At 41.6% G+C, this 18459-nt stretch overlaps 1 protein-coding gene across 1 annotated transcript in view; it reads right to left on the bottom strand.

Annotated features, from left to right (window-relative positions):
- Positions 1-1129: 1129 nt before the first annotated feature.
- The window catches only part of arhgap24 (Rho GTPase activating protein 24), an 81584-nt gene continuing 64254 nt past the window's right edge, over positions 1130-18459 (bottom strand). The window contains exons 4-10 of the mRNA XM_071901033.2: positions 15485-15607; positions 10154-10361; positions 6646-6778; positions 4901-4974; positions 4686-4807; positions 3325-4522; positions 1130-1964 (exon numbers count right to left, since the gene is read on the bottom strand). Coding sequence (XP_071757134.1) covers positions 1694-1964; positions 3325-4522; positions 4686-4807; positions 4901-4974; positions 6646-6778; positions 10154-10361; positions 15485-15607 — 2129 coding nt within the window. The 3' untranslated portion in view covers positions 1130-1693. The remainder of the gene's footprint in view (positions 1965-3324; positions 4523-4685; positions 4808-4900; positions 4975-6645; positions 6779-10153; positions 10362-15484; positions 15608-18459) is intronic.

The following is an 18459-nucleotide window of genomic DNA, read 5'->3' as shown; positions in this document are numbered from 1 at the left end:
CTCCCTCCTTCAGTTGTTCAGGCACTTTTTTCATCGGTCTGCACATTCCAGAGGTCCTGCAAAGACTGGCAGCAGGCTTAAATGGGTCCTGGTCTCCACAGGAAAAGTAGCCAGCAGCGGGCCTGTGCGACTAGGAGTGTGAGTATGCACGTGTGTGTGTGTGTGCACGCATGAATATGTTGTGACAAAAGTCCAGCCCCATGTCCAGACTGAGATGTGTCCTCTGTTGTACCCATTAACACATCCACATCATGTGTAGACAAGTTGGTTTATAGCTACATAAATAGACTCATCAACACTCACTTTATAGACATTCACTTATTTTCCGCTGACCCTCATAGACTCTGAAATGCATGCACCGTCATGCGCACACCCCTTCCTGCTGAATCTAGGTACCAGGCTGTCAATGTCCTCATTACATCTTGACACACCCAATGATTTCACTCCTTTGGTTCACAGTAATGATACACAAACACAAAACTGTGTCGGTACTTTGCACCTACAGCTTGTTCTTCTGTGCAAAGCGAGGATAACAATAACACCAGGTACTTGTGACAAGTGGGTCTATCGTCAGAGGACGACCAGGGAGAGTCTCAGAGCTGGCATCCCATTACAGCTCCGACACTGATTGTTTTCTATTACACAAATTGGGAAAACTCTGGACTTCCCAAGAGCATTCACAGAATGACAACAGCTATAGAGCTCTTAATGGGGAGAATATGCTGTCATCTGACCACAATTTTGAATTCATGACAGGAATTAATAGTTTATAGGGGATTTATCACGATGACCCAACTTGCAAGTCTTGGAATTTAGTTTACAAGCTACAAAACATTCTCCGATATCGACTTAATCCATTCCACATCCATCTCAATATGCTTAAAGCCACAGTGCAGACTAAGAAGTAGTGTCTACAATTATCTATAAAATATTTACAGTACAGGCTCTTTTTTTGGTCATGGGGTGAATGTAACAGCACAGAAGCATAGACACATATACAGTATATTCACCAATTCAAATGGCACACGCTAACTGATAGAACATTCGGTGCCACCTGGCTGAAACTAAACAAACATGTAAGTGCAAGGAAAACCCTTGATAAAAAATCAAAATATCACACATTGATAGCTTTGTTTAAATATCAGATAAACATTAAAATATTACTTTACTTTAATTTCTCTTTACATACATATGTCACCTTGTTTTTTTTTTGTCAGCATTGCTTCCCTCTATGTACACAAGCAGATACAGAATTACATGGAACAATAAGTTGTTTATATATTTGGTTGGATTACAAAGGTGAATAAAGATGGAAAGAGTTTTGGTGTGGTCTGTCAGTGTTTTCAAAATCCCAACAGTTTCTGAGTAGGTTGGAGAGTCTATGCAATGGTAGTTGAGCTGTTAAAATAATGCTGCATTTACAGACAATGTCAATCAATGGCATTGTTCATCATGTTCACCTCAGGTGATGTCCACAGTTGTACAGGTGGCTTGTACTAACCCTACACTTCCCATTTTTTAAACTCACTGATGCCATAATCCCTCTCAACATGGCCTCCCAGCCTGCCCTCTACAATCAGAAGCCAAAACCTGTTTGGACCCCCCCCCGTCATGTTCAGATTATATAATAAATCATTTCCAGTCTTCCCTAGAATTTTATAAAAGCGTAAGAGCCCACATTCCCCGCCTTCCTTCACTGTATCCAGATGGTGTTGTTACGATCCGGCCGGCGGGGGTCAGTGGTTGTGGTTGTTGTGGTGCCAGCGGCAGTGAGGTCACTAAAGGTGGAGAAGAACTGCTCCATCTCCTTCTGCAGCATCTGATTTCGCCGTTCAGCGTCATCCTTGGCACGCTCAGCATTGCGCAGCTTGATTTCCACCATGGTGTACTTCTTCCTCTCCTGGTCCAGCTCCTCATGGAGGCTCACCATTTCAGTCTCCAGCTCCAGGTTTCGCTGCTCCAAGCTATGAAGGAGGTCGAGAGAGGATTAGGAGAAAGGACAGCACAGAGCTGTCAGGGTCAGTGGAATAGGCAATAGCTCAGCTGAGACTAGTTTGTAATGACAAAGCAAATGAAAAAGGGCCACATTTTTGTTTGTAACTATGATAGCCTGAGAATTTCTTAGTAAAGAAAATAAAGTGGTTACTTAATGAATAAGCAACCAATGGTGATCCAAAGGCATTGAAATTTAGACTGTCCACTTCAAATGGTGGATTGTTCTGTAGATATAGCACAGTGCTACATTTACAACCTTGGAAAAAAGCCACAAAATATATAATAGAACAAATACATTAAAAGTTTCCCTCTGGTAAATGCATACAAAGATATGGTATGACAAGACAATAGCCACCTAATGGTACGAGATGCTAAATTACAAAGGACATGACACTGCACAGGGCCGGACACAAAATGATCTGTTACTAGAGAGCCGTCAACGTACTGAAAGCTCTCTTGAGACGAACCCCTGTAAACTCCCATAATATCTGGACTGCTCCACACCATCCAAAAGAACTGTCTGTAAACATTACTACTATCACTATTCAATGCCATGATATTTGGTATTTATCCCAGTGGTCTTTGTAGACTTTTGCACTGCTCACAAGGTCTGCATAAGCCTGTGTGCCTCAGAGCTGGAACATACAATTTTTCTGCTTTTTGTACTTGGTGATTAAATAAATTCTGATTCGGATCCATATTTGCCTATCTACTTAAATAAAGGCCTGTTTACTGTTTCAGCCTATTCATTTGTCAGTGTCATAGTACTGGATTATGCTTATCTTGCAACTCACACTGACTGCAAAACTGTTCAAAAGCGCATTTTGATGCATGTAAGACAGCATCACGGGTTTTCAATTTGTGTGTGCATTGGTATTCCATGTTTTTAAAACTTTGACCACTGTCATCATTAGAGGAAGAGTTACCGTTAGAGTGGTTCACATGGGGGAATTAGTATGGTGTCTGGTTTGGGACCAGCTTCTGCTGGTCCCAAACCAGACGATTTTCTGGGAATATCTGGATTTTTTTTCTTCAATTTCTAAGCAAGTATTTGACACAAGACATTATAATCACAATAATTAAGAAAGTGTGCATGAGAAAATTGAGAAAATGTAGATGCAATTTGGTGGTCATTTAAGTGATCATTGTGATCAAGTTTGTGCCTCGGCAATGGATGGAACTAAAGCTGTTTGGGTTGATGCAAAGTCATTGCTAGCCACTATAGAAAGGCACAATTACACTGCTACTGTCGTTTTAACTCTTAACAATTTATCTTTAGCAACTTTATCCTAATGGTAAAATATAATGGTTTACAGATAGGAACTCTACCTCTTTATCCTGGCCTCATACTCGGTCTTCTGCTTGTGCATCTCCTGTTTGAGGCTGGCCACCAAGCTGTGGAGAGCGCTGTGGCTGCCGGGCCCGTTAGCGACGGGGAAGCCATCACTATTATCACTACTGCTGGTGCCTCGACTGCTCCTCCCTCCTCCATCTCCACCTCCTTCTCCGTTGCTGTTTCTCCCCTCCCCCTCTCCTCCTCCAACAGACCGGGAAGGCTCGTTATCTTGGGCCGGTCCATCCAGGTCTTCATAGTGACCTCCGTAGAAGTCCTGCTCTGGGCAGGTCGTGGTGGAGGAGCGACAAGAGGTGGAGTTGTCTGGGAGGGAGATCTCGCAGGAGGAGGTGGACCAGGTGGCGCTGTCCACGCTCTGCTTGTCTTCACAGCTGCTTAGACATGTGGTGGCTGTCTGGTTCTGCTGCTGGAGGTTCTGCTGGTTTAACTGGACATTGTCATACGTGGATAGACGGTTCTGACTGGACGTTTGATCCCCACTGAGGCAATCTCGTGTTTTGTTGTTGTCCCGTAACGTGACGCAGCCATTTGGTACCCAAAGACCATTGCGGCTGTTCAGACTCCCATTGACCACGTCAGTGCTGGAAATGCCCATACGCACAACTCCACTCCCGTTCCCTCCAGTGCTGCTTCCACCCGCCACGCCACTAGTGCCCATTTTTGTGCCTGAGCCTTTGAGTGTCCCACTGCGACGTGCCTGCAAGCTCCCGCCTCCGGGCAAAGTCTGGCTCTTTTCTTGATTGGGGTCCAAGGAGGGTGAGGAGGAGCTGAAGGAGCCATTTGTAACAATTCCACTGCCTTTACTGAAGGCTGGGTTCTTTTTCACAGTCAGCGGCGGACTGCGGGTGAGGTCGAAGCGTCCTATGAGACCATTACGAGGGCTGGCTGATCGCGGAGAGCCACTGTTGTCTACGTGTTGGCGGTGCGAGGGAGATTCCGGTGCCTCCCAAACACACTGCCGGACCGTCTGTGTGTTGTTGTTCTCTGCGTTCTGGTTTTGGCCCACTGACACCATGGTGATGGCAGAGGTAGTTGTGGTGGCTTGCCGCCGTGGTGACTCAATGTTGTTGTTGTTGACAAGCTCCAGTGCCATGGGGCTGTCCTCATCTCTGGGGAATAGCACATCGTGGCGGCCAATCAAAACAGCCATGAGCTGCTGGACCAGAACTGTACCTGACAACATGAGTGCACACAACATCAACTGTAAATATTTAGCTGTTCATTTCAGCTCAGCTCAGCATTTAATATAATCCCATAAGACCTGTGATGCACCATAGCACAAACTTTGGACAAAAGTAGTGTGGACTTAAGGTGTTTGAGTCCCTTGAATACTGACCTTCCATAATGGCTACCGGGTCCTCAACCTTCGGCCTCAAGATATTAGGCCCAAAGACTGTGGCCAAGTTCTGGACGCTCATTTTATTCACTCCTGAATATGACTGGACTTCATCTAGAAATCTGGGAAATAGGAAAAGATGTTAGTTCACTTTTCATTGTTGGATAAAAGTCACAATTTTAAATGTTATCCGCTGATAGAGGCAATTAGTATACCTGCAGATGTACTTGAGAAGGTTGTAGTTGACTGGAGGTAGGCTTTCCACAAGTCTTCTCAACTCCTTCATACCCTACAGATGGAGTACAAACATTTCAGGTAACATAAATTGCACATCAGAACATCAGAACAAATACAGAACAAGATAAATGGATTACAAAATTCATCATCACCTTTCACCCTAAGTACCTTTCACTTTTCACACCATAAGTGTGAATGTCACACTTAAACACAACGCACTATAATAAACACCACATCTGGTCCATTTACCTTATGATCAATATGGGCCTGTGTCTAACCAGATCTCTTTCTGTATCTACATATTAATCAGCAATCGATAACAAAAAACTGCTGGGAGGTATTTGTCATGCCTGTAAGAATAGGAGCACTGATCTTGGATCCCTGGCCTAGTTCCCTTGAACCATTTCATTTACCAGTTCCTCCAGGAATTACTGATTTTGTGACTGCAATAATTAATGCAAGTTCTATCATTCCTCACAATATTTGCAGAAACTTGCAACGTTGCAAAATTAAGAGCATCACTTCACCTATCTTAATCATAAATGGATCCTTTTTAAATTAAACTATAAATTTTAGTTTTAAATGTATATTTTAAAAAGACTGGAATCTAAGCACAGTACTTTCCTTTGTGGTAGCTTTGAGCCCATTTTTTTTCTGTTTAGGAAATAATAAAAAAAGGATGAGCACTAAAGAATTTCCAGTTGTTTCTGTGATATGTTGTAGGCCTATACTTATTATTTATTACTGATTTACCATATGAAAGGCAGACTGGTCCTAGTCAGCAGTGAATCCAAAGTGATCTCATGGGGTCACTTACAAGCAATACACTTATCCAGTGGAAAACAATGTTCAAGACATACAGAGTAATTAATTTTTTTTAATATTGTAAATTCTAGTTGTTGTGCTCGTTCTCCAGCTCAATTCCCTGGTGGCTCAGTCCTCAGGACTAAAGTTATTTTAGAATAAACACAGTCAAAACTCTGACTGTGTTTATTCTAAAATAACTTGAGTCCTGAGGACAAACTTAAGTCCCAGGAGGTTTAAGAGGCAGAACAGCTCTGAGCCATACTTCCGTGTTAAGGGATATTTACAGATGCATACACCCACACACATGCATGCACACACAGACACGTGTGTGCATACGTGTACACACACACACACACACACACACACACACACACACACGGACACACACACAGGTGCCTCTGTGCTGTGAAGACACAGAAGTGTTTTCTGAAGTGAGAATGACAGGAAAGCGGTTTGGGAGACACTGTGGGGAAGCAGAGGAGTGGTCCCCTGTGAAGCGTGCCTTATGGTGTGAGAGAAATCCAATTTGGATGCTAGAAGTACAGACAGTGCACAACAAAGTCATTGTACTGGGAACAGTAGGGCAGGGTATGGATGACTGGGCACTGAGAGACCAGCTTTAGGCCGTGGAACAGGACTTTGGAAGACTGAAGTGAGAGCTTTTGAGCATTGCCTTTCTTCTGTTGACATATCAATCTAACTTCAAAAACATTTCAATCATACTTTATGCATTCTTGATCTTTTATCCACAAGGCATCTAATTTATGTATGCGGCCCAGACCCTTGTATGGCACAGTAGGGGTTGTAAGGACATTGACATGTGAGAGTGATACAAAACATTAAATAAATGAACCATGAATGAACTCTCACCAAATACCCCATCCCAGATTTCAAACAAATTCTACTCTTCTCTTACCACTCCGTCGTCCTTGCTGAGGAGCTTGGTGCAGGCCAGGAACTCCTCATACTTGGAGAAAGGGATGACAGGCTCTGGCAGCTCTCTGAGATAGAGCTTCAGTAGAGACGCTACTGTGTGGACATCTGTGTTGCTGTCGAGGAAGGGAGACAGAGGCAGAAAGAAAGGCGTTGAGGCGAGTTGAGATTAGAATTAATTACGGCAACGGGACATGGAGGCAACAAACACAAATCACTGCGGGGATTCCTGTGGGAGGAGTAGGAGACGGATGGAAAGAGAGGGGAAATATACCGTACGTAGATTGAGGGACAGAGAAGATGGAGCGCTTGAATTTGGGGCTCGCCATAAATCAGTGAGAACCTAACCTGCTCTTAAATCAGTGGGAGAGGTGTGAGTAGAGAAGGTTAAATGAGAAGGAGGAGGGCAGAGATGTGTCGCTGTGTAGCTGACATGATAGAGTAAATGTGATCCTGCGCTCTGTGTTTCTAGGCAGGGCCGGGATGTTGATGTATTGCCTGGATCCCGACAATCCCGTACAGGTTTAATTTATGGCCGTCAGAGGTGACGGTGGGATCGGTAGATGGGGTGGAGGAGGGAGGGAGTCGGGCAGAGCAGAGGGGGGAGAGGGAGAAGGTTGGAGGTGGCAGGTTAGGATTTCATCACTCATGTGCCTCTCTGTCATCCTGAGTTATGGATGAAGGTGTCACATCACAGCACATCTGTCTGCCGTATACGGAGCAGCCGCAGCTTCCTGCAGTGCACAGCGGAGTCTACATGTCTCTCTGTCAGCTGTCAGCGTTTCCCAATAATAACGCATCTGCCTGATTATCTTCACTCTAGGACAAGCTGTTCTGAAGTCACAAAAAAGAGATAATCCAAAGAAACAAAGTGAGAGAACGCATTTGTTTTGGTAGTGGACTTGAACCTACAGTAGGTGTGTACAGATGGCGGCTTCCTGGTTTGAAAATGGTCTATCTGATGACTGATTGAAAAACTGAAAATTTGGACTTATTAACTGGGCACACAAGAATTGTCCATGTGGAAGAACCAGACATTTTGACTTTTAACCTGAATAATCTGTATTTTAAGGCGTGTCAGTTGTTAAAAAAAAAAAAATATATATAAAAGATATATATAAGATTAAAATATAAGATTAATAATAAAAAAAAAAAAACCCTCTCTGTGTTTTACTGATCCAGTGTTAATTTCACCTTGGACAGCCTTCTTAACTTCTTAAATCCTTCTTAACTTCTCAACCTATGCCAAATTAGACTGCTCTTGTGTGCTGGATGCTCTGCAACATTGCATTGCACTGAAGAGAGCAAAGACGTGGGTGGGAAGGAGCAGGATGAAGTTGAAGGGGATATAATTGCACAAAAATATCAACCCATTATTACTGTCATGTTTCGCGCATACTCAAAGCCCAGTATAGTGCCAGTATTGTGCCGACCTCATTTGCATGACAGGTATTGGTAAATTGGGCACCCATGTAACCATCAAATGGGTTTTCACTGGAGAAAAACCTTGAACAACCAACTGATATAATTTTAAGGCCAGCATCTTTATGCACCTTGCTCATTACATATTCCACACTACCAAACTGAGTCTTGCATCATGCACTGCTATGAATCAGCTATGTATTTGACATGTGTTTGGTACTTTACTAATGCAGTTCAGGGACACATATGTAGTGCTGCTTACACTGGGATCAAGAAACTTTCAAGTTGTTCTCTTCTCTACTCTCTACTGTTTTTTCTCTACTCAAGAGTTTCAGAAGAGTAACTATGCCTGTGTTTCTTTGTCAGGTTTGACTCACCAAAGGACTACCAGTTCCCAGTTGTTACAACTCAGTGTGGTGAAGGCTAGACATAACTATCTGCCAGTTAGCACCTGGATAATGGTGTTTTCAGCCACAGAAGTGCAGCACAGCTGCTGAATTAAAAAGGGAACACTAGCTACATTAACACTATAAAAGAGCAGTTGGAAAAACATGCTCACTCAGAGAGAGCTGTGAAACAGACATTTGTTTTACACCAGCTGTGACACATGAGCAAAATTAATGTAGTCAAATTATACAGCTATTTTCAGTGTGGATGACGAAAAATGTTCTGTTTGTTCCACTGTCCAGTAACGCGGCTCAAAAATCAATGTAATTTTTTTCTACTTATATAAGATCATTATGTCAAAGCATCTTGCCATACCTGTATTAAATTGAATAATAATAATACAATAACAACACAAAATACACTATGTACATATATCCTTTATTTGTAGAACACTTATAAAACTAGTGTTATATTTCTTTTTTCACTCACTCCCGACAACAACATGTCTATTTCAGAAATTGAAGTTTTTCTTCTTGGTTCTCCTCGCCGTGGTTTCTGCACCTTTCCTTTGGTGCTTTCTATTTTTACACAGCCCTTAAGTCAGCAGGTCTTTTATGGGGTTTCCAGGGCGTCTACCTATGCTAATCAATATCTACAGGCACTCCAATTTACAAACAATTGATATTCATCACCAGATACACCTGAGGGCACAACACAAAATCAGGAGCTGCACGTTTCATGAATCCCACGTTGGTTTTTCATAGGCATTTTTATCAAGAACAAAAGTAAGAAGAATTTCAGAAAAGTTTTGTGAATGAGGCCCAATGTGCCTTGACAATTAAACAGTGTCTACATGAAATTAAAAAGTATCTAGGATTAAGCTGTGGAATACGGTTTGCATACATATGGACTAAGATTTACACTATGTAATATAATCTCTGCTAGGGTCTGTTATCTTATGAACTCCAATGAAATCAATTTCTAAAAAATTAGAGCTTAATGATTTCTAAATCATTTTAAATGTATGTGGTCACCAAAGACAGTAACACCAAGCAAATGCATGAAAATCTCAAATGAAATGGAGAACATAGCCATTTTTGTTTAATAATCAAAGAGTATGTGGCAATTATTTATTTTAAATGACACTAAAGATCACTTATTCATCTATCTTGTTCAGACAGGAAGTAGGTCAAAAACTTTTCCTGTTTATTTTCACAGGGGCAATTTCTACTACTACTCCTTTTTTTATTAACTTTTTGTTAATATCTATTTTTTCAAAGTAAGTTACTAAATGTGCAAACAATATTTTAACACTGCATCAATGCTCTGTGGGAAAATATTTTCAGTGTTAAATCTTCATAAAATGTTGGTATTGTTAAACAAATTATGTCCACAGCTGAGTTTTCCCAGTTGTCCTTTTTTAAAGCAGTACACTCACTCACTCTACTATTACTCTACTGTTAATTACTATTACTATTATTGCATACGATTTTTATTCTTTAATTAGACACTGGGATAGTTGCAAGGTGAGAAAACTGTGGTGGGAGTTGATCCTCGGCCGGCAGGAGCGCACATGTGGCTCCAGAGGTGGAGGACTCAACCACTCAACAATCTTTGAACAGATCAATGTTAAAATGCATTAAGGAAACCCAACCAGCCCGAGCCTCCACGTGTTTTCTTACCAGTCAAAGGAGGGTTTCTCTCCACAGTCGAAGGCATCCTGCAGCTCTTTGACCAGGTTGGCCTGCCCTGGCAGCCTGAACAGGCCCTCCTCCCGCAGGCCCCACTGCCGAATGAAATCCACACACTGCTCCACCAGCATAGGGGCAAGCTTGTTCCCAAACCGGCGCTCATACCGTACAGTCTCCTCCAGTTTCTGACCAAAGATCCCTGAAACACAAATCACAATGTTTAACAATGAAGGATGATGTAAAAAAAAAAGGTGTATTATCAAACCATGGCAATGCAACAACCAATTTCAATTTCAATTTTTAAAAGTGTGCTTTCAATAGAGCATTTTTACAAATTTAAAAAGAGACTAAGCCAGTAACCACAGGGTGCAGTGAGTGAGTTCAACACATCAAAGGGAGCACAGCTTAGAGCAATATCTTTATATTGAGGTTCAATAATGTTTTTTAACACAGATAATTTGGTTCTCCATTTACAGCTTGAAATATGAATATTGTAATGATATCCTGCACCAACACCATTAACCCTCCCTCCCATCTTATCCCCAAATAAAAAGAGCATTTTTCAAAGAATTACAAAAGCGTCTGCAGCCTCACACACATCAAAGACAGAGGCTAAATTGATTGGCGTAATACCAAAAAGTTTTTCTCTTGATCTGTGATAAGGTTGGCTAGACAGTCCAGTCAACTAAAGAATATGTAAACCCACAAAGCCTTAGTCTGATGATCAAATCTCTAACTTCCTGCTGAGTACCTCTGGCCTTTTGTCTGTGTCAGGCGCAGTAGAAAGAGACTGATTCCCATTTGCAGGGGTCTCATGTGGACGCAATACAAGAGGGGATTAAGGCCAGCCTTCCTGAGAGATTTGGATCCGCATACTTTTCCGGTCTCCAGATACAGACAGAGGCTACTCACACACATACACACACGTGGTGCGATAAGGTGCCGAACAGTGACTGAATTGGATTGAGCTTACCAGGCTCCTTATGCTTTTAGCATTTGACACAGAGAGATTTTTTTAGCACTGATTTGGCAAATGATTAAAAAAAGAGAAACTTGTATTATTAGTTACTTATTTGAACACTCTTTGGAATTGCAGCTTACAGTAATACTTTCATAAAAGTACACTGATGCATCATACTGATTCAGAATGTGGCTTTTGTAGTAAACAGATGTAAACAAAAACAAAAAAACACTCATTCTATCACGTGCCTGACCCCCCTTGTTCAACACCACTAATAAGTCAGGAGCTTCATGCACCAATACACTTTCAATAGACTGGTTAAGTGGTTATAATGATATATGTCTGCTCACTCACTACTGCAAATGATGGTGTGCTACACTCACCCCTCTTGAAACCGACACATCTTCTAATTTTCCGGTAGAAACGTCTATTAATTAGAGTGTGATAAGACAGGGCACCAGAGGTGCAAAACTTCAAGTGTGTGTATTCTAGCATCTTGCAAAAACCAACTTCAGTCATTAAAGTTATGCCTGGTAGTTGTGGCATAATCAAAGAAACAATGCAGAAATAAAACAGATGCATCAGTCTGACAGCAGGTCAGTCAAACTGTCTTCCATTTCCATCTCTCAGAAAAGAAAACATTTGATTAACTTGTATTGGAAAAGAAGACACCAAGCAATTCACAGTGGAGCTTGTGTTGTTTTCTCTCTCCTCTGGGTCAGTTACATCCCACTGCTCAGCCAGGCTTTAGGGGCTTTTCCTCTGCAATCCTCACAGAGACCCAAAATCAGAAAAATAGCAAACAGTCACGACTTCCCAAGAAATATCTAAAACTTTGTATCCATTTTCCAAGTCCCAGGGGGATCAGAGTGACAAACAGATATAAGCCGAGGTCCAGCAGAGCAAACACAAATGAGAAAAAGGAGTGTGACTGAATGAAAACGAGGTCATCCCTCTAGACGTTCTGGTCATGAGTCTAGGAATGTTTTCCTGGGTCACATGTAACTCTGCATGTGTGGACTAGCTTAAAATGTGTGTGTGTGTGTTTGTGTGTGTGCATGTGTGTGTGTGTGTGTATATGCATGTTTACTGTTCCCACTGCCACATGGTGTCTCCACCTTTCTCCTCCTCTAACGTAAGAGCGACACCTCACACCACAAGCAATCAACAGGTTCCTTCAACACTCTCAGGTTCTGTCAGCTACCCGGGCTCGCTGCCACACACACACACACACACACACACACACACACACACAACACACACTCACTCCCCCCCAACCCACAGAGAAACCCAGACAAAACAGTCCTGGTGACCTTTTCCCTCTCCTTCATTAGTTCAGACATCCAAAGGCAAGGAGTGTCCGTCTCTCTCCTCTCCTCCCTCTATCCGTCCTCGGCTCTAGTTCTGCAGTGTGTTGAGGCGGATGTTCCTCAAACACGTGATGTTATGCTGCTGTTAACTTGTGTCTTACTGAAGTATGAGTTAATAATCAATAACCATGAAACAAAAACAGACTCATCTGTGTTACAGGGAGTCTTAGATTATACATTGACCCCTGGGGTCTTATGGGAGTAACATGCACATGCACTAACAGAGTCTTTCTGCACCAAGGGATGTTTGGAAGGACAGCAGATAGAAGGAGAGAAGATAGGGGAGAGAAAAAACAGATAGAGGGATGAAAGAAGGATAGAAAAAGAGGGAAAGAGAGGATCAGGTGGAGATATAGGAAGCAGCTCACTGACCTGAGGCATTTTGTTATGACCTGATCTCTCCATTCCTCTCTGCCGGAGGAGAGCTCCACACAGCGTTCAACCGTTTCACAGGACAAACCTCAAGCCGGCCATAAGGCTCTCAGCGTATTACTACTATTACATTGGAATAGAAATTAGATTGGAGTTTGTATTGGAATAAATATTTATATTTCACCGCAAAAACTGTGAAGACATTGTATAAGAAATGTCAGCCATAATTGGTAAATATTTGACAGTCTGGTAATGCAGGCAGATATTACATAAGGTAAATGACACAAAAGACTAGACTTTGCCTGGGACATGGTTTTGTTCTTAAATAGCTATGGTGAAGCTCAGTGGCTGTGGGTGAGAAAAAAATTCTAGGGAAAATTATATTATGCTATCATGCATGAAATAATTATTGACAGGTGCACGGAGCCTCTCAGACTGATATTCATACTCAGAAAGGAACATTTAAAATGTTGAAATGAAAAATATCCTAATGTGCCCCAAGATAGTTGAGTAGTTACAGCTGCTCCTCTGAAACCACACATGTGCTCCTGCTAGTCTAGATCGAATCCCACCACTGCTTTCTCCTCTACTCTCCTTCCAACTGTCTGATTAAAGAAAAATTACTGAGGGAGAGTAGACTGCCAACTCAATTTTTCATAAAATCCAAATACAGACATAATAAACAGAAAAAAAAGAACCTTTCCTAGCTGTCAGACACAATATATACTAAAAGAAAGTTGAGCTGATGGGGAGTTCGGAGCACAGAGGCAGAATGTGGAATACAGGTGATGACTGTTTATCCAATGTCCCTTGACCAGCACAGTAACTCAACACCTGTACGGTGCGCCTTGATGGACAAAAATAACTTTTCTAGTCTTTCAGGCTTGTGTCCATGCTGATTTGAGGGGTAATGATAGAGGACATGTCTGGTCTGGAGACCTTTGATCCCGAGGGCAGGTGGTGTATTAGAGGATCATGAGGAACTTCATCCTCCTTTACACAGACTGTGACACCAAGTAGAGAGCATCCAGGGACACGCCGTAATAATAAATAGAGTGTCTTGATTCATATCTTAATTCATAAACATTTGAGTTGTTGTTTTTTATTATTAAATCTTCAATTAGTTGACAAAACATGCTATATTTTGGAATCTTCTATGATGCTTGTGACTAAATCTAATCTAACCTGACAATCTAACCTGAAAACACTGTCTTCATATAAAACTTGTGAAATGACCAAAGACATTAATAATTAGTACAATATATATAAAAAAACATAGTTTCTGAATTCAGAGTTGGGCTGGTGGGATGCTAAGCTACTGTTTGTCACTTCACCAGACCCATGTAAAAAAGAACGCAAAACGGTTAGAGAGCAACAGATAAAATAGATATTTTCACATATGAGCTGAAGAGGATATGGATTATGATAAATAAAAAGCTTAAAATATATGCTGCGCTGTCAAGTTTCAATTTCAAGAACAGCAATTAAATTATCTTCTGTATATTCTATATGCCATTAATCCAAAATAACAGTTACAAAAGCACAAATCATAACACAAGCGCTAATTACAAACCACAAATAAGTGAAAGGCTTTCCCAAATCACAAGTGAACAATTGCATATTACCATCAGTAATATCTCCAAAGATCCAGATGGAAAGGCCACAGCTGCACATTTCTCTCAGGGATCTGATTTCAGACTCTCCCTTGTCCAACTGTTAGTCCAAGCTGGTCAACAATTAATTCAACATCTCAGACAGTGTTCAGCAGAACATGACAGCAACACTATAGGGGCTCCTCCAAGCTCTGATACCATTCTAGGTCAAACACAGGGGCTGAGTATTGAGAGCTCCCTCCCTGTCTATCAGTCTCCAGCAATTGAACAGGGCCCCGGATTTTTAATCACACCTCAGGGGCATTGACTAGCCAATAGGCTCTCAGTCTGTCTCTGCCGCTACTGCAGTATGTCAAAGGGAAGGGCTGGAATATGAGGCTTTGTGTGTGTGTTATGCATGCTTGTGTGTGTGTGTGTGTGTGTGTGTGTGTGTGTGTGACAGAGAGAGCTCTGCTCCACTCCAGTATGGAGCCACCTTTCTTGTGGCATCTTTGACAAATGACTCGTCCTTTTGAAAAGCAGTCAACTGCAATAGACATCAAACTCCCTGCACTGAAAACAGAGGGGCCAACTCAGCCTCATCTATTCACCGTACCACTGAGAACTGTCCCGCATTGCCTGTCCAGTCACAAACGCTGGACTTGTGCCCCGCTCACACACAATACAGGCCAATGTCGGCCAGCGCAGTCAATAACATGCCACAGGAGCCCAGCGGGAGACACGGTAATCAGCACATCGATGCCACGGAAGTCAGAAACAAGTGAATGAGAACAATTACAACATAATGAACCAACAAATAATGGACATACATTATGGGCAATGATAGACAGATCTGCAACTGATAATGAATTACATAAGAATTTTAAACATATTGACATTTATACTGAACAGACCACACAAATCTATACTTCCTTGCCATTAACATCTTAAAAATCATCATATTGTATCCAACAGAAAATCCTATGTTTTATTAATCAAACATACAGTATGTTGTCTGTATACTGACCTCCACCAAAGGGTGCCCATATGACCCTGCGGATGGTTTTCACCCAATCCTCCATGTCATTCTGGGTGCTGGCCATAAGAAGGTAGGTCTCATGGTTGGCTGTCATCCGCTCCCTGTCTCCCCCTGTTGAAATATTTGGTGGAGATAAAAATGCACATGAGTATACAGAAGCCAAATTTCACTCTCCTTTCAAGGATTAATGCAGAATCACGCCATCCAACAGTGTTCTGGACGGACAACAAAATATGTAAATGTGAGAAGGAAAATACATTTAAACTGACTCCAGTGCAACTTGTTTACTGATGCTGTCGCTTTAATCACAGGATGTCTGTAGCCAAAAGCTCTAACACACAACACACAGAGGGATATTTATTGTATAAAGTCATTCAGGCAGTGACTAAAGGACTATCCACACACACACACACAGAGAGAGAGAAAGAGAGCGAGAGAGAGAGTTTTTTTAGACTTAAACTAGATTTTTTTTATATCCAATTTATTAAAAATGTACAGGATTGAACATACAAGGCGTAGCTCAGAGCCGTGTCTGACCTCCTGACACCCAACACATTAATGACATCAAATGTGTGGTAATTTCGGATGTACTCACTGCCCTTTTAACTCAGCTGTAGTAATGCATCAAAGTAAATGTTTATATCTGAGGGCATAAATTGATATTCCATTAGGTCCAGGCCCAGCTATCCTGGTTAGGCTATGGATAATGGCCACACGCACTCTGCTGACACTTGACACCGGATGGGTTGGGGCATGGGGTCAGGGCCTGATTCACATATCCAATCTGGTTGCAATGACATCGCTGTTATTACCATGACAACAGAACCACACTTCCAAAGCTCTATTTCAGCCTTATTAACATGAAACGCACAAACAAGGAACAACTTAAAGCATTTCATATTAATGCACCTCATCTAGTGTGGGAAGAGGAGAGTAACTATTAACAGAAAAATGGTGCGACACACAATGGTTAAATTATTCATGGCTTTTCTTGCTCTCTGCACTTCGACACAACCTCCAGGGATCCTGCTCCAGCCTTTCTATTGATTGTATCCCAAGATGAGATCCGCTTGTCAACTAAAAACTGTATTTATAGACTACAGCACAAGATGACAGATAGTTGCAGGCGGGGTAAGGTCTCAGGTTTAGTGCTCTTAACTCCAAATGAGCTCAAACAAAAATGGATATTCTCCCTCAAAATAGTTTTCAAATATGTAGCATTAGTTGCTTAAAAGTTTGAGAAGAGTGTTTTCCCCAGTCAGAATCCCCAAAAGGTTCATGTGAGGGTTTGTGGTGGTGAGAAGAGACTCACTATAGGGCCCTTAGTAAGATGGTGTGTGTTTACAGACCATCTGTTGCAGCATATTCACACACACACACACGCACACACACACACACACACACTAACACACACACACACACACACAGTGCAGGTAAACAAGACACAGATGCAGGATAAGCAGATCGTTCCAAAGGAAAATGAGAAGCAGAGCAGCCGTTCAATTTGCTTTCAATCCAATAAAGCCAGGAAGTGGATCTTCTTTAGAATTCAAACACCAGAAAAACATTCTTATCTCCATTCAATCAACAAATTATTGAGAATGAAGGTGCCATCGTTACTGTAAATTGAAGATTCAATTTATATTTTGATTTGTGTGCAATGGAAGTGCATTGACCCCAAAACCTGGTGAGCTGGACAGTTCAGAAGAACGGTGAATGAGTTATGGGATAGTGTGTTTTTTGGGGTGGCAGAGAGGCCTAGCGGTCAGAGACCCAACAGCTATATTTGGAGCTAAACTTTGACGGTGAGATGGATGCTCCCTGTCAGTCTTGATGAGATCTCGTTAGCAGGCAGCAGATGCCAGTGTTTGTCCTGTGAGGTATGCAACATGTTCAGAATGTTTAGTATCCACTAAGCTCCATTCACAAACACAGCCACATCCAGAGTAAACTCTGTGACAATGATGAACCTAATTGCAGCCATATGCCTCACAAAACTGTGAACTGCACTGCCTGAGAATACCATCGCACAGAAAGCGTTAAAGGTGAAGAGTCAGTGATGATTTCAGATATTGAAGATCAAATTGTTGTCTTCTTGGTAGATTTGAAAAGTCATTTCCTCTCAGCACCAGGAACTGCTGCACTGTGCACTAATGCCCAGAGGTCATGAAACAGCCAAAATTAATAATCTTGTCTGTTTCATTTAGCCAGCTGCTACTTTTAAGAATCCAACTCACAACAACCTGTTCTAATCTAATATGATATGCTTGAGCGATGAACAGGTATACCCATTTAGTTTGTGTGTATGTGTGTGTGACAACAATAATAACAATGATAATAATATCACTTATCAAAATAGTGTTGAAACAAAAATGTGAACAAATAAATAACCCTAACCCCAGACACTATCATAACACTAATATCATTTGTATTTGCCTATATTATTTAACAGTTATCAACACAAACTCACTATAGCTGTATTTATGGATTATAATTAATCCATTTTGAACCTGAGATTTTTCATTGATATTGAAACAGTGAAGACTGCTGTTCAAATGTAAAGATTACAATTTTTGCCCAGTTTAAAAAAGTCAGATGTTTCATGCTACTGTAAAAAGGTCTGGCAGATACATAGTGATTGCTTATATGGCTTTCAAATATCCAAATATCATTATTGCTAATGGATCCAGTATAGGTGCTTCTCCATCCATCCATCCATCCATCATTCCTTCCTGCCTTCCTTCCACCAGCTTTGTCCCTGTAGTAACAGTAGGCTGCCTGATAAATGCCTGTATAAGCCTGTGCATGGAGCTAAAATATCCATTGAGATATTAAAGTTCTGACCTATGTGTCCAGGAAACAAGCCCTACATGTTATTAGTACAGACCAGTGCCCCCAGAGCCCCATTCATCTTCAGGTGAGTCATTATCTGTCCTTGATAAGTCCATGATGGGCCACATACC

Source organism: Centroberyx gerrardi, chromosome 2 (genome assembly GCF_048128805.1).
Source record: "Centroberyx gerrardi isolate f3 chromosome 2, fCenGer3.hap1.cur.20231027, whole genome shotgun sequence".
Lineage (NCBI taxonomy): Eukaryota > Metazoa > Chordata > Actinopteri > Beryciformes > Berycidae > Centroberyx > Centroberyx gerrardi.
This window is presented reverse-complemented; position numbering and strand designations above follow the sequence as displayed.